This window comes from Anolis sagrei, chromosome 5 (assembly GCF_037176765.1).
Source record: "Anolis sagrei isolate rAnoSag1 chromosome 5, rAnoSag1.mat, whole genome shotgun sequence".
NCBI classification, from domain to species: Eukaryota; Metazoa; Chordata; class Lepidosauria; order Squamata; family Dactyloidae; genus Anolis; species Anolis sagrei.
Window position 1 is genome coordinate 180164582 of NC_090025.1, and position 16492 is coordinate 180181073.

The following is a 16492-nucleotide window of genomic DNA, read 5'->3' on the forward strand; positions in this document are numbered from 1 at the left end:
GCAATCTGCAACCCCATGGAATAGGGCAGCAATTGGTGGGCACATTGTAGAAACTGAAGAAGGAGGATGGTATACCAACCCCTGCAGCATCTGAACAAGGACATCTGTGCATACTTTCCTAAGGAAATTCTGGCCTTCATTCCCTCTATTCGCTGCACCCCAAAGGAAGAACATAATATTGTTAACTGTTTATTTATTTTTCTGCATCAAGTGTTGTGATGAACCTTACAGGTTACATGTAACCAACCAGCATCAGAAACAATTATTTGAATTCGTCTTAAAAAAAAACTAACCATATTAATGTTAATCATATTTGGTCCATCCCATACAACAAATCAGAATCAAGTAAAATTGGAACTTGGAAACTTCTAAATCTTTTCTTTTTCTCTTTGGAAGAGGAGGAGGGGTTACAAGCATCAACAGCCACTTTTACTTAACTGACCCCTCCAAAGCTGCAGTCAAATAAGAAGCCATGGAAATCATGAACTCAGCCTGGTTTTATGGCTTTAAATAGCTATAAACTCTAAAATAAAATTAGATACAACTTGTTGTTGTTGTTCATTCGTTCAGTCGTCTCCGACTCTTCGTGACCTCATGGACCAGCCTACGCCAGAGCTCCCTGTCGGCCGTTACCACCCCCAGCTCCCTCAAGGTCAGTCCAGTCACTTCAAGGATGCCATCCATCCATCTTGCCCTTGGTCGGCCCCTCTTCCTTTTGCCTTCCACTTTCCCCAGCATAATTGTCTTCTCTAGGCTTTCCTGTCTCCTCATGATGTGGCCAAAGTACTTCAACTTTGTCTCTAGTATCTTTCCCTCCAGTGAGCAGTCGGGCTTTATTTCCTGGAGGATGGACTGGTTGGATCTTCTCGCAGTCCAAGGCACTCTCAGCACTTTCCTCCAACACCACAGCTCAAAAGCATCGATCTTCCTTCGCTCAGCCTTCCCTAAGGTCCAGCTCTCACATCCGTAGGTTACTACAGGGAATACCATGGCTTTGACTAGGCGGATCTTTGTTGCCAGTCTGATGTCTCTACTCTTCACTATTTTATCGAGACTGGACATTGCTCTCCTCCCAAGAAGTAAGCGTCTTCTGATTTCCTGGCTACAGTCTGCATCTGCAGTAATCTTTGCACCTAGAAATACAAAGTCTGTCACGGCCTCCACGGTTTCTCCCTCTATCTTCCAGTTGTCAATCATTCTTGTTGCCATAATCTTGGTTTTTTTGACGTTTAGCTGCAACCCGGCTTTTGCGCTTTCTTCTTTCACCTTGATTAGAAGGCTCCTCAGCTCCTCCTCGCTTTCGGCCATCAGAGTGGTGTCATCTGCATATCTGAGGTTGTTAATGTTTCTTCCAGCAATTTTCACCCCAGCTTTGCATTCATCCAGCCCCGCACATCGCATGATGTGTTCTGCATACAAGTTAAAAAGGTTGGGTGAGAGGATGCAGCCTTGCCGTACGCCTTTCCCAATCTTGAACCAGTCTGTTGTTCCGTGGTCAGTTCTTACTGTTGCTACTTGGTCCTTGTACAGATTCCTCAGGAGAGAGACAAGGTGGCTTGGGATGCCCATCCCACCAAGAACTTGCCACAATTTATTATGATCCACACAGTCAAAGGCTTTAGAATAGTCAATGAAGCAGAAGTAGATGTTTTTCTGAAACTCCCTGCCTTTCTCCATTATCCAGCGGATATTGGCAATCTGGTCTCTCGTTCCTCTGCCTTTTCTAAACCCAGCTTGAACATCTGGCAACTCTCGCTCCATGTATTGCTGGAGTCTTCCTTGCAGGATCTTGAGCATTACCTTACTGGCATGAGAAATAAGGGCCACTGTACGGAAGTTGGAGCAGTCTTTCGCATTTCCCTTTTTTGGTATGGGGATATAAGTTGATTTTTTCCAGTCTGATGGCCATTCTTGTGTTTTCCATATTTGCTGGCAAATGGCATGCATCACCTTGACAGCATCATCTTTTAAGATTTTAAACAGTTCAGCTGGGATCCCATCATCTCCTGCTGCCTTGTTGTTAGCAATGCTTCTTAAGGCCCATTCAAACTCACTCCTCAGGATGTCTGGTTCTAATTCATTCACCACACCGTCAAAGCTATCCTCGATATTGTTATCCTTCCTATACAGATCTTCTGTATAGTCTCGCCACCTTCTCTTGATCTCTTCAGCTTCTGTTAGGTCCCTGCCATCTTTGTTTCTTATCATACCAATTTTTGCCTGAAATTTACCTCCAATGTTTCTAATTTTCTGGAAGAGGTCTCTTGTCCTTCCTATTCTGTTGTCTTCTTCCACTTCCATGCATTGCTTATTTAAAAATAGTTCCTTATCTCTTCTGGCTAACCTCTGGAATTGCGCATTTAACTGGGCATATCTCCCCTTATCCCTGTTTCCTTTTGCTTTCCTCCTTTCTTGGGCTACTTCCAGTGTCTCAGCAGACAACCATTTTGCCTTCTTGGTTTTCTTTTTCTTTGGGACGTACTTTGTTGCCGCCTCCTGAACAATGTCGCGGACTTCTGTCCATAGTTCTTCTGGGACTCTGTTTACTAAATCTAGTCCTTCAAATCTGTTCTTCACTTCCACTGTATATTCGCTAGGAATGTTAGTGAGATCATATCTAACTGGTCTGTGTATTTTCCCTGATCTCTTTAGTTTTATTCTAAATTGGGCAATAAGAAGTTCGTGATCTGAGCTACAGTCAGCCCCAGGTCTTGTTTTCACCGACTGGATGGATGTCCGCCACCTTTGGCTGCAAAGGATGTAGTCAATCATTTCGGTGTTGACCATCTGGTGAGGTCCATGTATAAAGCCGTCTTTTAGGTTGTTGGAAGAGGGTATTCGTTATACACAGCGAGTTTTCCTGGCAGAATTCTATCAGCCTGCGTCCCGCTTCATTTTGTTCTCCCAGACCATGCTTGCCTGTGATCCCAGTTGTCACTTGACTTCCCACCTTGGCATTCCAGTCTCCTGTAATGAAAATAATGTCTCTTTTTGGTGTATTATCCAGTAGTTCCTTCAGATCCTCATAGAACTGATCTACTTCTGCTTCTTCAGCAGCTGTGGTTGGGGCATATATTTGGATCACTGTAATGTTGAAAGGCTTTCCTTGCACTCGAATTGAGATCATTCTGTCATTTTTTGGGTTGTATCCAAGCACCGCTTTAGCGAATTTCTTATTAATTATGAAGGCTACTCCATTTCTTCGATGTTCCTCTTGTCCGCAGTAGTAGATCTGGTGGTCATCTGATGTGAAGTGGCCCATTCCAGTCCATTTCAGTTCGCTGACCCCCAGAATGTCTATCTTTAGTCTTGACATCTCACCAATAACAACATCCAATTTGCCCTGGCTCATAGATCTTACATTCCAGGTTCCTATAGTGTGTTGATCTTTAGAGCATCGGATTCGTCGTTCGCCTCCAGTACCGTCGGCCGCTAGCCTTCCTTTTGGCTTTGAGCTAGCTGCGTCATCACATCTGGGGCTAGTTGAACTTATCCTCTGCTCCTCCCCAGTAGCATTTTGGCCATCTTCCGACCTGGGAGTCCCATCTTCCAATGGCATACCGACATATCTTTGGTTGTACTGGTCCATTTAGTTTTCTTGGCAAGGATACTGGGGTGGTTTGCCGTTGCCTTCCCCAGGGATCACGCTTGGTCTGACCTCTCTGCCACGACCGTCCCGTCTTGGGTGGCCCTTCACGGTTTCGCTCATGACATCATTGAGGTGCTCAAGCTCCAGCGCCCCGACAAGGCGGTGATCCTTTGCTGGAGAGATACAACTTATTAATATTCATTTTCTCTTAGTATATGTGTTTGCATGCATATGTGAAGGGTGGGGAAAGCACCTGCCTGGGACATTTTTAGCACTGGTCTTTCTCTTCACTTTATCCAGTGTTAGTAGCAACGCAAAATGGCAAAGGGTAGCAACTCCCAAAGTAGCACAGTATTTATTCTGTCAGTTGTTTTCAAGAAAGGATTATTTTTTAAAAAATCTAGCCAGCTATCTGACCTAATACTATTGGCAGATTGAATCTGAAAACAAAATTGACATTGATGTGCTTGCTAGTATAACCAGTTTGACAGTAGGTAGAAACCATGGGAAATATGCACTATTTTAATGCCTTTCCTTGCTTCTTCCCTTCTGTTTTTATTTTGTTTTTTTAAGGCCAGTGACCTACCAGGAATACAGGGAAAGGACGCAGGAAGCAGCTGCTCATGCCAGTGGATGGAACAAGGTATTGGCTAACTTTGCTTTGAATTGACTAGATATCTGCTATTAATTTATGACAATTTAAAGCATTTCTAATCAGTCATGGATCTGCCTCTTCTATATTATAGTGACCTACATCTAATTGTTAGTGCCCATTAAGGTATACCTCTTGAACCAAATGTGGAATGGTACGTCAATACTTAAGTAAACTTTGATGATGCAGTGAATTTGTTCTACTTGGGACTAGGTATTAATTTAGAGCAAGGATATTTTCTAGGCTTTGTATCTACACAAGTATAAAACTGGTATTATCTGCTTAACGACAAGCCTGTGCTTATAGAAGACGAGCCCAGATCAATATCCTGAGAATCCTGATTTTAACTTCCTGAAAGGGGAAAAAGAAAGGGGGAAATGATTTGCTATCAGAATAATGCCTGAAAGTGTGTTTTTAACACACATTGTCCAACATTATTTCAGTAGTCATGATGGAGCAACCTTTCAGTAAAGCGGGGATTTCCCCCCAGAAACAGCAGAAGTGGAATCAATTAAGTGTACATAGAGTACATACAATTCTGATAAAATACTCCCACTGAGCATTTTACCATCTGGAAAAACTTTGGAAAGAAAACAAGTAGTGATGGCTGAATAGAAACATTAGAAATAACAATATTCACTGTTTGGAATTAATTACTTTTGGCTTGGTTGTAACAATCATCAATGTTATTATTCATACGGATTTAGAATAGGTTCTGAATGACTATTTCCACGAGCACTGTATAGAGTTACTATGTTTGAGTACCATAGTGGGGCTGCTGTGGTGCAGCAGGTTAAACCACTAAGCTGCAGAACTTGCTGACTGGAAGTTGACAGTTTGAATCTGCGGGACAGGGTGAGCTCCCATTGTTAGCCTCAACTTCTGCCAGCCTAGCAGTTCGAAAGCGTGCAAATCTGAGTAGATCAATAGGTACCACTTCGATGGGAAGGTAACAGCACTCCATGCATTCACATGCCTGCCACATGGCCTATGAGGCGTCTACGGACAACACTGGTTCTTCGGCTTAGAAATTGAGATGAACACCACCCCCAGAGTTGGACTCGACTAGACTTCATGTCAAGGGGAAACTTTTACCTTTACTACCATAGAAGTAAAACTGCAAGTATATTAGGAAAGCAGTTTTGAGTCCCCTTTGGGGAGATAAAGCGGGGTATATATACATATAAATATAATAATAATAGCAATAACAACAATGTTCTGCACACATTATTCGCTGATGCATCACACAGTCCCAGATACTTGGAATGCATTTGACGTGTGATCAAATACAAAAGCCAGCATAGTGATTTTGTTTGCTGTGTACTAATCTTGTTGTGTATCATGATGATGATGATGATGTGTACAAGTTTAATTTGGGTTTAGAGAGAGGTTGAAGAGCATTTACAAAAGCAAATCTGCATTTAATATGTGGTGTGTGGTTGCATCACTCTTTGGATATGACTCTTGGATTTTTAAAAAAGGTGATAAGAATAATGCAATTCATTCCTGACTTGTACTTCAACAAATTATCACCTTCCAGCATAGTAACGTTAACAAAGCTGTCAACAATGCTAGGGAACATGTAAAGGAATGTTCCAAGATCAAAATACATTTCTTGATCTGTAGAACCAACTCCATTCATGGGAAATGGGATTAGCTCTAAAAGTGGCGAAAGATTCAGCAGTAACAAAAACATAATTTTCCTACATTCACTGTGGCAGGAGCACATGATGCTCCATATTGGGTGCCTATCATCCTCAGCATGTTAGTCACAATCCTGTCTTTAACTGGATAGGCCCAATCAGGCCTGAAGCCAGAATTTTGATTCGCGGGGTGCTGAGTTTGATTCCAGGGAGGGAGGGCAAGGATCTACCTTAGCAGACCTTTGGTATCGTTACCCCAATACCCCCATGCATATGGGATATATTGAGCATGGTGTTCAGATCATGATATGAATCAGTTTAAATAATGTACCAGGAAGGCCTTCTCGCACTCCACCCTGAATTGGGGGGGGGGGGGGGCTGAAGCCCCTCAAGCCCCCCCCCTCCCGCTACATGCCTGGGCCCAATATATGTTTGGGAGCAGCGTTCCTCTCTCTTTTTCTGTCTTGATTTGCAGAAGAAATCTCTGTGGAGTTATTCATTCATCTAGTGCTTTGGGTAAAGGTAAAGATTTTCCCCTGGCATTAAGTCTATAGTTGTGTCTGACTCTGGGGAGTGGTGCTCCTCTCCATTTCTAAGCCGAATAGCTGGCATTGGCCGTAGACACCTCCAAGGGTATGTGGTCGGCATGACTGCATGGAACACCGTTACCTTCCTGCCGGAGTGGTACCTATTGATCTACTCACACTTGCATGTTTTTGAACTGCTAGGTTGGCAGAAGCTGGGGCTAACAGTGGGAGCTTACCTTGCTCCCAGGATTTGAACCAGTGACCTTTCAGTAAGCAAGCTCAGCAGTTTAACTCACTGCGCCACCGTGGGCTCCAGTTCTTTAGTTAGAAAAAATCCATGCATTGTTTTTCAGCTGACAGGTCTCCCAAATACAATACAAATATGTAGACTGAAAGTATCTTTAGGGTTGCACTGCTGAACAGGACCTTGGGGAGATCCTAGTTCACTTTCCCATTCAGAGATGGGACTCACTGGATGACTTTGAGCCACTCAGAATCTCTTTGTTTAACTTCAGTTGGTTAAATTGGTGTGGTGGAGAGCCACATGCGCTGCCTTAACTCAGTAGAGTAATTGGTGGTTGTGGTGATGGTGGTGATAAAAGTAATAATAATAGTAGCACGGGCTATAACAGAGATAGAAAAAAGCTAATTCTTTCCTAGAAGCAACAGAAATAATCTAAATTGTAAGTTGCCCTAAACAAGATGATCTTCATTAGTTTTTGACGTTTAAAGAAAAAAAAGCTTGATGGGCCTCACAAAGGAATTCATTCTAGATGACACTATGTAACAAAATTTGAAAAAAAAACCATTCCTGTTATTTCAAGTGTTATTTCCTGTTTAGTTGTGCTTAATTTGAAAGTAGTTATTATACTCCAGAAACTTTGTTTTTGGGGCTGCCACAAACTATGTTGAATTGGTTAAGATTTGATGAGAAAAACTATCGCAAAATATGCTGCAGGATGTCCTGTAAAAACAGTTTTTGCAGTTTAATAAACTTTTTCTATGTTTTTATGATATATAACCAAGGAACAAATAGTGTTGCATAGTGTTATAGGCAGGTCAGCCCAAGGAATCTTATCCTGTGTGTTGGTCACATCAGATCTGGAGTCCAACTTCCTCATCAGGATCCCAGTAGGCACGAAAAATCACATGAGAACAAATTGTTCTTAAGGTTTTACATTGCTGGGTCCAAGCTGTCTAGTGCTTTGATGGAGAAATTCAACACTTTGAATTGGTAGCTAATAGATCGAAAAGCAATAATAGCTGCAGCATTCACAATCAGGTGTAGTGTCTGAACACTTCACAGGCAATACCACTCAGATTGTAGACTGTAATTGTCCAAAGGATTTTTCACAGTTGTTATATAGGAGTTTTGACAGAATCTGATCTTACAAATGTTTCGGCATTCAAAATGTATTTGATAGACATTTTCTCATTATACAAAAAGAAATGTACTGGCACATCATATGGTGTGATTGTAGGGTAAAAACCCTTTCAAAGTACATTGTGAACAAATGGCTTGATTTCAAAGGCAGACACTGTCGATTTATACAAAAGCCACTTTATCAGTTGTCCCTCTTACATATATCTTAACAAGAACTAATATAACAGCTGCAGATAATGAGTTTTTCTGTGTTATCCTCTGTATATGGTCTCTAAAAGAAACATTGCTTTTGCTGCAACCAGTCATGCAGGGTGTATCTATGCAGGCCATCTGCGCTTGAATTGTTTTACCCAACAGTTGTTTTTCTTGAAACACTACATTTCACAGAAGAATTTGAGAGGAAATGAGAAGTTTCTTTTGTTCTTTTCCATCTTCAATTGCTTAAAGGAGAAAATCAAGAGAACTGAAAATTCCTGTGTTAGTATGCATGGTAATCACAGAATCATATGGCATCTTAAAAGTTTTATTATAGTATGAGCTATTTATTATAGTATGAGCATGGAGAATAATACATTTGTTTGTCTATATGATGCTACAGTACTCTTTATTAGGTTTGACGCCGCAAACTAATATGACACACCTTAGGAATTTTAAGGAAAACTACCCTAAAATATAAACAAACAGGATACTCAAGGTTGAGCTTTCAGATCATTAGCGAGCAAAACGTGAAGTGCCGTGTGATGTGGCTGTAAAGAATTCAGAGCTTTGGAGGCAAACATTCAGAGTCCAATCTTTAAAAGTAACAAAAGGTTTATTTACAATAATAAGAAATAACTGCATTTCTTAATAATAAAGAACAGGATCTTTTTTTATATATATATAAATTTTATTGATATTTCTTTTAAAAATAAGGACAATTACAAACATCTTTAGAGCATTAGACAATCTACAGTGTATACAGCTAATCACAAAAAACAAAAGAGAAAAAGAAAAGAAAAAAAAGGAGAAGAAGAGGTCAGCAGACAAAAAGGGAGACAAAACAAAATAATAATAATAATAATAATAATAATAATAATAATAATAATCCACCAAATCCCAATCGTCCCCGACTCCAGACGGACAGAAAAAAGAAAAAGAAAAAAAACAAAAACAAAAACATGTGACATGAAACGACTTTAACAAATATAGACTTCCAGATCCCCCCAGGTTGAATAACCTCTCTTTTATGATTGTTGATTTTGATATTCTTTGTAAATATCTATATTTTTATTTTCTTTCATTTGGTTGATTTCTTTTCTCTCTTCCTTTCTATCTTTTTTCTCCTTTCCTTCTTCTTATCCTCTTAAGTCTCCGTTTTCTACTTAATTTTACCTTTGAGAATCTCTTAAAGGTCACTAATATAGATCTCTTTATTTTCTTGTTTGATATAATCTATAAATTTTGTCCAGTCTGTTTTTTGATAATTCTTATCATTTTGTGCTAATCTTTCGGTGAGCCTGTCCATGTTCAATATATCCATGACTTTCAATTGCCATTGTTCCTTGGTGGGTATCTCTTTCGTTTTCCATACTCTGGCCAGAGTAGTTCTTGCCGCTGTTGTCATGTAAAAGAAAAGTTTATCTGCATTTTTCTCCATCTTACTGTCTGTTATACCTAATAAGAAGGTCTCTGGTTTTAGTTCAATTTTTGTCCGTAAGATGGTCTCTATCTGGTTCCCTATTTGGCGCCAGTATTCTTTAACTTTCCTGCACTTCCACCACATGTGGATGAAATTTCCAGTTTTTTTCCCACACTTCCATCATTTTTTTCCTGTTTTTTCTTTGTTGATCTTTGCTAATATTTCTGGTGTTAAGTGCCATCTATAGAATAACTTGTACCAGTTTTCCTTTATTTCTGCTGCATACGTGTATTTCAGTTTTTTCCGCCATATTTCCTCCCACTCTGCCATGGATATTGATCTTTCTACATCTCTAGCCCACTGCACCATGTTTCTTTTTACCTGTTCTGTTTCCGTGTTCCATATTAGTAGTTGTTTGTAAATTCTGCTTATCATTTTTGTGTCTGTTTTTATCATCTTGTCCCAGAATCCATCTTTTGTTTCGAAACCTTTTTTTTTTGTCTATATTAAAATTTTCCCTAATTTGAAAGTAATGGTACCATGAGATAGTTGGATCCAGTATCCTTAGTTCTTCTAATGACTTAAGTGTCACTCCTTGTGTGTTTATTTTTAGTAGTTGTTTGTATACTAGCCATTTATCTCGGGATATTTCTTTAATATGATTAGCCTCATTAGGTGAGAACCATAGTGGTGTTCTAATATACAATCTGTCCTTATACCTATTCCATACATACTTGGATTAATCCAGATCTTATCGCATGGTTCTTAAAGTTTCTCTCCTTTTCTGCCCTGCCTCTCCAAAGGTATCCATGCCATCCTTGGACTAGATCAAACCCCTCCAGGGTTAGTAATTTTTTCTTCTCCAGTGTTGTCCATTCCTTTATCCAGTCCAGTGCGGCCGACTCATAATAGAGTTGGAGGTTGGGTAGGGCAAGTCCCCCTCTATTTCTGTCGTCTGTTAGATTAATAAAGCTTATTCTATGTTTTTTTCCCTGCCATATAAACTTTCCTATGTCTTTGTGCCATTTTTTTATCATTGTTTTTGATCTTACTATTGGCAGAGTTTGGAATAAGAACAGGACTTCTGGTAGTATATTCATCTTTACGACGGATATTCTCCCAAGCAATGATAGGTTTAGATGTTCCCACTTCTTCATTTTTGTTTTAATTTCTGCCCATCTTTTTTCGTAGTTATTCTTTATCAGTTGTGTGTTTTTAGCTGTAAATATTATTCCCAGGTATTTTGTCTTGTCTACTACTTTCATTCCTGCTATTTTCTCTAGTACTTCCTGCTTCTTCTTGTTCATGTTTTTAGTGATGATTTGTGTTTTATCTTTATTTATTTTTAGACCCGCCACCTCCCCAAATTTTTCGATTTCCGATAGCCATTTGTTTATCTTATCTATAGGGTTTTCCACAATACAGACCATGTCGTCTGCATAAGCCCGAATTTTATATGAGTAATTCTTTATCTTTAAACCTGATAAATCATTATTTTTCCTTATGTTGATTAATAATATTTCCAAGGTCAAGATAAATAATAGCGGAGACAGTGGACAACCCTGTCTAGTTCCTTTCTGTATTGGTATATTGTTAGAAGTTTGACCATTTATTGCAATCTTTGCTGTTTGTTTTGAATATATTGATTTTATTGCATTTGTGTACTGGTAGCCTATATCCATTTCTTTTAGCGTCGCCTTGATGAAACTCCAGCTTACCCTATCAAACGCTTTTTCTGCGTCAAGAAACATCATGGCGACTTCTTTGTGTGTATTTCTTTCATAGTATTCACTGATGTTCATTAATATTCTTAAGTTGTCTCTTAACTGGCGTTTTGGGAGAAATCCAACTTGATCGTCTTCTATTCTTGTCCTTAATAGCTCTTTTAACCTGTCCGCCAATATGCTAGAAAATATTTTATAATCAACATTGGTCAGTGAAATTGGTCTGTAGTTTTTGAGCTGTGTACCATCTGTATTGTCTTTGTGTATAATGGTTATTACGGCTTCTTTCCATGATTCTGGGGTGGTTGCTTCTTCCATGGCTTTATTCATCACTTTCTGTATTGGTGTTATGAGAATGTCTTGGAATATCTTATAATATTTTGCCGTCAGGCCATCTGGTCCTGGGGCTTTGTTTATCGACAACTTTTTTATTGCTTTTTTTATTTCTTCCTGTGTGATTTTGTTATTTAACCTTTCCCTCTGCTCTTCTGATAGTCTCTCAATCTTCATCTTTCCTAAATATTCCATTATCTTTTCTTTTGGGATATTGTCTTTTTCATAGAGTGCCTTATAGTATTTCTCAAATTGTTTAATTATTTCTCCAGTTCTGTAATAGTGTTTCCCTTCTTCCTCAATTTTCGCTATGTGTCGGGCTTGTTTTTTAATTGCCACTTTTCTTGCCAGCCATTTTCCCACCTTATTAGCGTTTTCGAATTTATCCTGTTTGACAAATTTGAGTTTCTTTTCTATTTCCTCTAGCTGTAACGTATTCATTTGTTTTCTTAGTAGTTCAAGTTGGTGAGATACCTTCTTATCTTGTGGGTTCTTTTTTGCTTGTGTTTCCCAGTTTATTATCTCTTTTTCTAATCTATGTTGTTCCATATTTCTTAGCTTTTTTAATCTTGCTCCCTGTTCGATTAAGTGGCCTCTTATATATGCTTTGCTAGCACCCCAAATTATATGTATTGATGTATCTTTTTCTGTGTTGAACTGGAAGAATTCTTGTAATAATTTTTTTATTTTTTTCCTGTTCTTTGGGATCTTTTAATATATTATCATTAAGTCTCCATCTGAATATTCTTTGTCCTTCCTCTTCTTCCCGTATTGTTATTAATAATGGGGCGTGATCTGAATTTATCATTGGCAGGATTTGGGATTTGGTGACTTTATTTAGTATCGTTTTAGTTCCCCATATCATATCGATACGTGTCCATGTTTTATGCCTACTTGAAAAAAAAGGTGAAATCTCTTTCATTTCCATGTTGGAACCTCCATATATCCTGTAGACCTAGGTCTTCTTTTAGATCCCTAAATCTCGCTGGTAGTCCCCCTGTGATCTTTTGTTTTGTCTTGGGGTTTCCTGTAGATTTATCCTTCAGTTCATCCAACACCCCATTAAAATCCCCCATAATCAATAACTCATCATAGACTTGTTCTTCGATCTTTTCTCTCAATTTATCAACAAAGTTACTCTTAGAGTCATTGGGAGCATATATATTACATAGCAATACATTTTTATTACCCATCTCAATTTTAACCCCTAACATTCTTCCTTCCATATCTCTGAAGGCTAAGGCAGATGTCATTTTGTCATTAATGTATGTCACTACCCCTTTTTTTTCCTTTGGACCAGATGCGTAGTACATCTTCCCTAAGGCTTTGTGTTCCAGATATGTAACGTGCTTACTCGAGATATGGGTTTCTTGTAATGATATTATATCATATCTACCTTTTTTAAGTCTTTGCCATATTTGTTTTCTCTTCTTTGGGGAATTTATCCCATTTATGTTGTTAGAGTATATCTTAACTTCCTCCATTTTGTTCTTCTTGTATTTTTATCCTTGGCGTCATATCCGTTTCATTCATACTGGAAGCTTCCTCGTTAAGGGTCGGTGATTTTTCTCTTGGTCTTTTCCTACTTTTTTCCTGTTCCTCTTCTTCTGTCTCTTTTCGCCTCCCTTCTCTTTCTTCTTTGACTAGCCTTTCCCAGAATTCCTTTGCCTTCATTTCTGATGTCAACCAATGTTTTGTTCCTTTCCACGTTACCATTATTCCCTCTGTTCTTTCCCACTTAAACCTAACGTTCCTTTTTTTTAGTTCGTTTGTCAGAAAGTGGTATTTCCGTCTTCTTTCTATTATGGTCAGAGGGTATTCTTTCAGTATTGCAATCCTACTCCCTTTATACATCGTTGGGGATTTCGCGTTTTCCTTCAGCACTTCATCTCTAGTTAATTTTCTCACAAATCCTACAATCACGTCTTTTGGGGTATTGTGTCTTTTGGAGTAACTTGTTTGGATCCTGAAGACCCTGTCTATTTCTGTCTCTATTTCCACTTTTCCTTTATTAAGTATGCGGGCTATTATGTCTACAGCAATCTCTCTTATGTCTTCTTTGTCTTCTTCTATTATATTACGGAACCTCAGTTGGTTTTCCTTTTCCTTAACTTCTATAGCTTCTATAGCTTCTCGTTGGTTCTGCATTTTTTTTACCGTGTCTTCTAGATTTTGAATTTTTTTCCTCATTCCTTCTTGTTGGTTTTTGACGACTTTGATTTCATTTTGTAGTTCCTTATTTTCTTGTTTCAGTATCCCCATTTCTTCCTTCATTCCTCTCATCTCTTCTTTAATTGTTGTCTGCATCTCTTCTTTTAATTTCTTTCCCATTTCCTGCATTTCTTTCTTGATGGTATCACTTTGCGCCGCCTGGCTCTCTTGTACTTTCCATATTTCTTTCAGTAAATCTCTCAGACTTAGTTCTTCTGGGAGCGAATCTTTTCTAGCTGTACCTGTTCCTTTTTTCCCCCCTTGTCTTTCTCTCTTTCTTTTTCCATTTTCCCTTTTTGTGTAGACATTCTTTTTATAGGGCCAGAAATATTTTGTTTAAGTTGTTTTCTCTCCTTGCTAAGCTTTATTTTTCTATACTTTCCTAAAATGACATGTTGTATCTTAATGAATGGGCTTTCTATATCCTGTAATCTGTCTGTGTCTTATACTCCCAATGCTCTCTATTCCTAATCCTAGCCGACAATCTTCTTCTCTAAGAAAGTTTATGATCAGTTTATAATGGTGTAATGGTATAATCACGAATCTTCCTTCTTATATCAATTCATTACCCTTCTAGTATCCTCTTCTTATCCAGATGAATAGTGTAAACTTTATGACAGAAATTTCTACAAGTTAATCTTCTCTAGTTCTTCCTTATTGCTCTATTCTTATTACGTATATTTTCCAATATTTCGAATCATTTACTTTCCTCGTGCCTTTACCAGTTGTATACTGTATATTAACTTTACTCTTGGATTATTCACTTATATGCACTTGCCCAAATAGTAATTATTGCACTCTTATCTTACATATTCAGTAACAATTCATCCACCGATATATACAAAACATACAGTTAATAATTATATATATCAATCAATTATATGCACTTGTCTATATAATAATTATTGCATTCATATCCAAAATAATCAGAAGTAATTCAAAGGTCTATGTATATAGTTACTATGTATATAAAACTGTCTATGTCGCATCTATCTATAAAGCATCTATTGCACATATAATTCACATTAACATCTCTAAGAATCCCCTTTATCTATATACTATTTTACTTTATCACGCTGTAATCTCAATTTCATTAATTAACATTAATTAACACAGTAATTGACACTGCCTTCGTATATCAGATCCCAGATCTCATAAGATCTCATGTGGTCTCGTATGTTCCCAGTCCCTCCAAGTCTCTTTAGTTCTATTCCTTCCAGGTTAATGTCCTTTATTCATTCAATAATGTCAAAATATTCTTTCTAATCTAATTCTGATATTTGAATAATTCTAGTAATTAAGTGACAGTTAGTCTAAAATCCTCTCTCACACGTTGATCCCTTATTCCCTTGAGTCCTTGCCTGCTTTTTCTTTTCTTCTTTTTCGTTCTTCTCCGCTCTACTCCGCTCTATCCCGCTCTTTTCCACTCTTCTCCTCTCCTTCCTACTCTTGGCTTCTTGCCTCTCTTGCTTTCCTTGAGGTGCCTTTCTTCCGTCTCTTCTTTCAGGACTCCGCCTCTTTCACTACTTGCAATATCTCCTCCCCATTCTTACTATCTCGTCATTCTTATTTCCGGTTTTGCTCTATTCACTTCCGTCGGCTCCTCTCTGCTCACCCTCCCTCCCGGCTTCTTTTCTCTTTCTCTTTCGCTTCTCCTAACCCCTTTCGTCTCTCTCACAGTTCGGTTTCTTGTCTTCTCCCCCTTTCCTTTTCCTTTCAGTCTTTCTTCTTCTCCGGTGCCTCCCTCTTTCACGCTCGGTTTGCTAGTATCTCGTTCACCATCCTCGGGAGGTAGGTGGATTCCTGACCGTGGCGGGGGGAGAGAACCGGGATGGGAGAGGGAAGGAGTAGAGGCGTGAGGTGTAGGGGAGCAATTGCTTACCGGGTCTCGCCGTTTCGCCTCTCTTTGAGCGTTACAGCTTCCCGCGGGTTGGAGTCTGCACCAGCATTTGCGGAGCCCTCAGTTCAAGGGCTGGGAATTATATTCCTCGTTAGATCTTAGTCCTTTGACAATGTCTCTTTTTGAGGGATTGAGGGATTCCTCTAGCGCGGGTGAGCCTTGTCCTTCTGGCGTTTTGGCGTTTTGGTTTTTAGTTTTTGAGCCTTCTGAGCTTCTGTGTTTCAGCTAACCCAGAAGTGAATTCTGCTCTCCCATTCTTCCTTTCTCCTCTCTCCTCTCTCCTCTCACTCTTTGCCTTCTTCCTTCTTCTCAAAGGTAATTTCAGCTCGTTGTTTTATTTAACGTCGACTCAACTTCTCAACTTGGGGTTCCCTTTCTTCGTTGATATATCTTCTGCTTTCCCATATTCTTTCAAAGTTAAAATAACAGCTGACGACCTAGACCCGCGCTGCAGCCTCGCGGCTGCCCCGGGCATCCTTACTAAACCCCGCACAACTGGGCTTCTGACACCCTGGGCTTGGTAGTTGGGGTTCCTCACTCCTCACTCCTGTGACGTCCCCATTTCCAGGCTGTGTCTGTCCCCGTTGATAAGGCACCAACCCGCTTCTAGCTGCTGGGTTGGGGGAGCATACGCTCTACCAGGGGTGTTTAGCTGGTCGGTTCCCTCAGAGCTCTAGAGAACCGTGGCGGCCGCCATCTTGCCGCTACCGGAAGTCTCATAAAGAACAGGATCTGAGCTACTCTAACACCCATTTCTTCTAAGGTTTCAAGAGTGGGAAAAACTCAATCACTATATCTCTCCTGACACACAAGCAGAGAGAGACCTCAAAGCACACAGCACATATTCTCCATACTAAAGTGTAAGAAGTCAGAAGGGAATACCCTCAGCCTATACTAAACTGACTAATTGC

The 16492-nt window shown here is 39.3% G+C and overlaps 1 protein-coding gene across 2 annotated transcripts in view; it reads left to right on the forward strand.

The window, feature by feature from the left end:
* The window catches only part of BCL2L13 (BCL2 like 13), a 53094-nt gene that overhangs the window by 21689 nt on the left and 14913 nt on the right, over positions 1 to 16492 (forward strand). The window contains exon 5 of one of the 2 annotated variants that reach the window (XM_060776680.2): positions 4163 to 4225. Coding sequence is in view for 1 of the 2 variants with exons in the window: in XM_060776679.2 (XP_060632662.2) it covers positions 4163 to 4232 (70 nt within the window). In the remaining variant the exon portion in view is untranslated. Of the gene's footprint in view, positions 1 to 4162; positions 4233 to 16492 lie in introns of those variants that run through there. The other variant, XM_060776679.2, reaches the window with a different exon arrangement.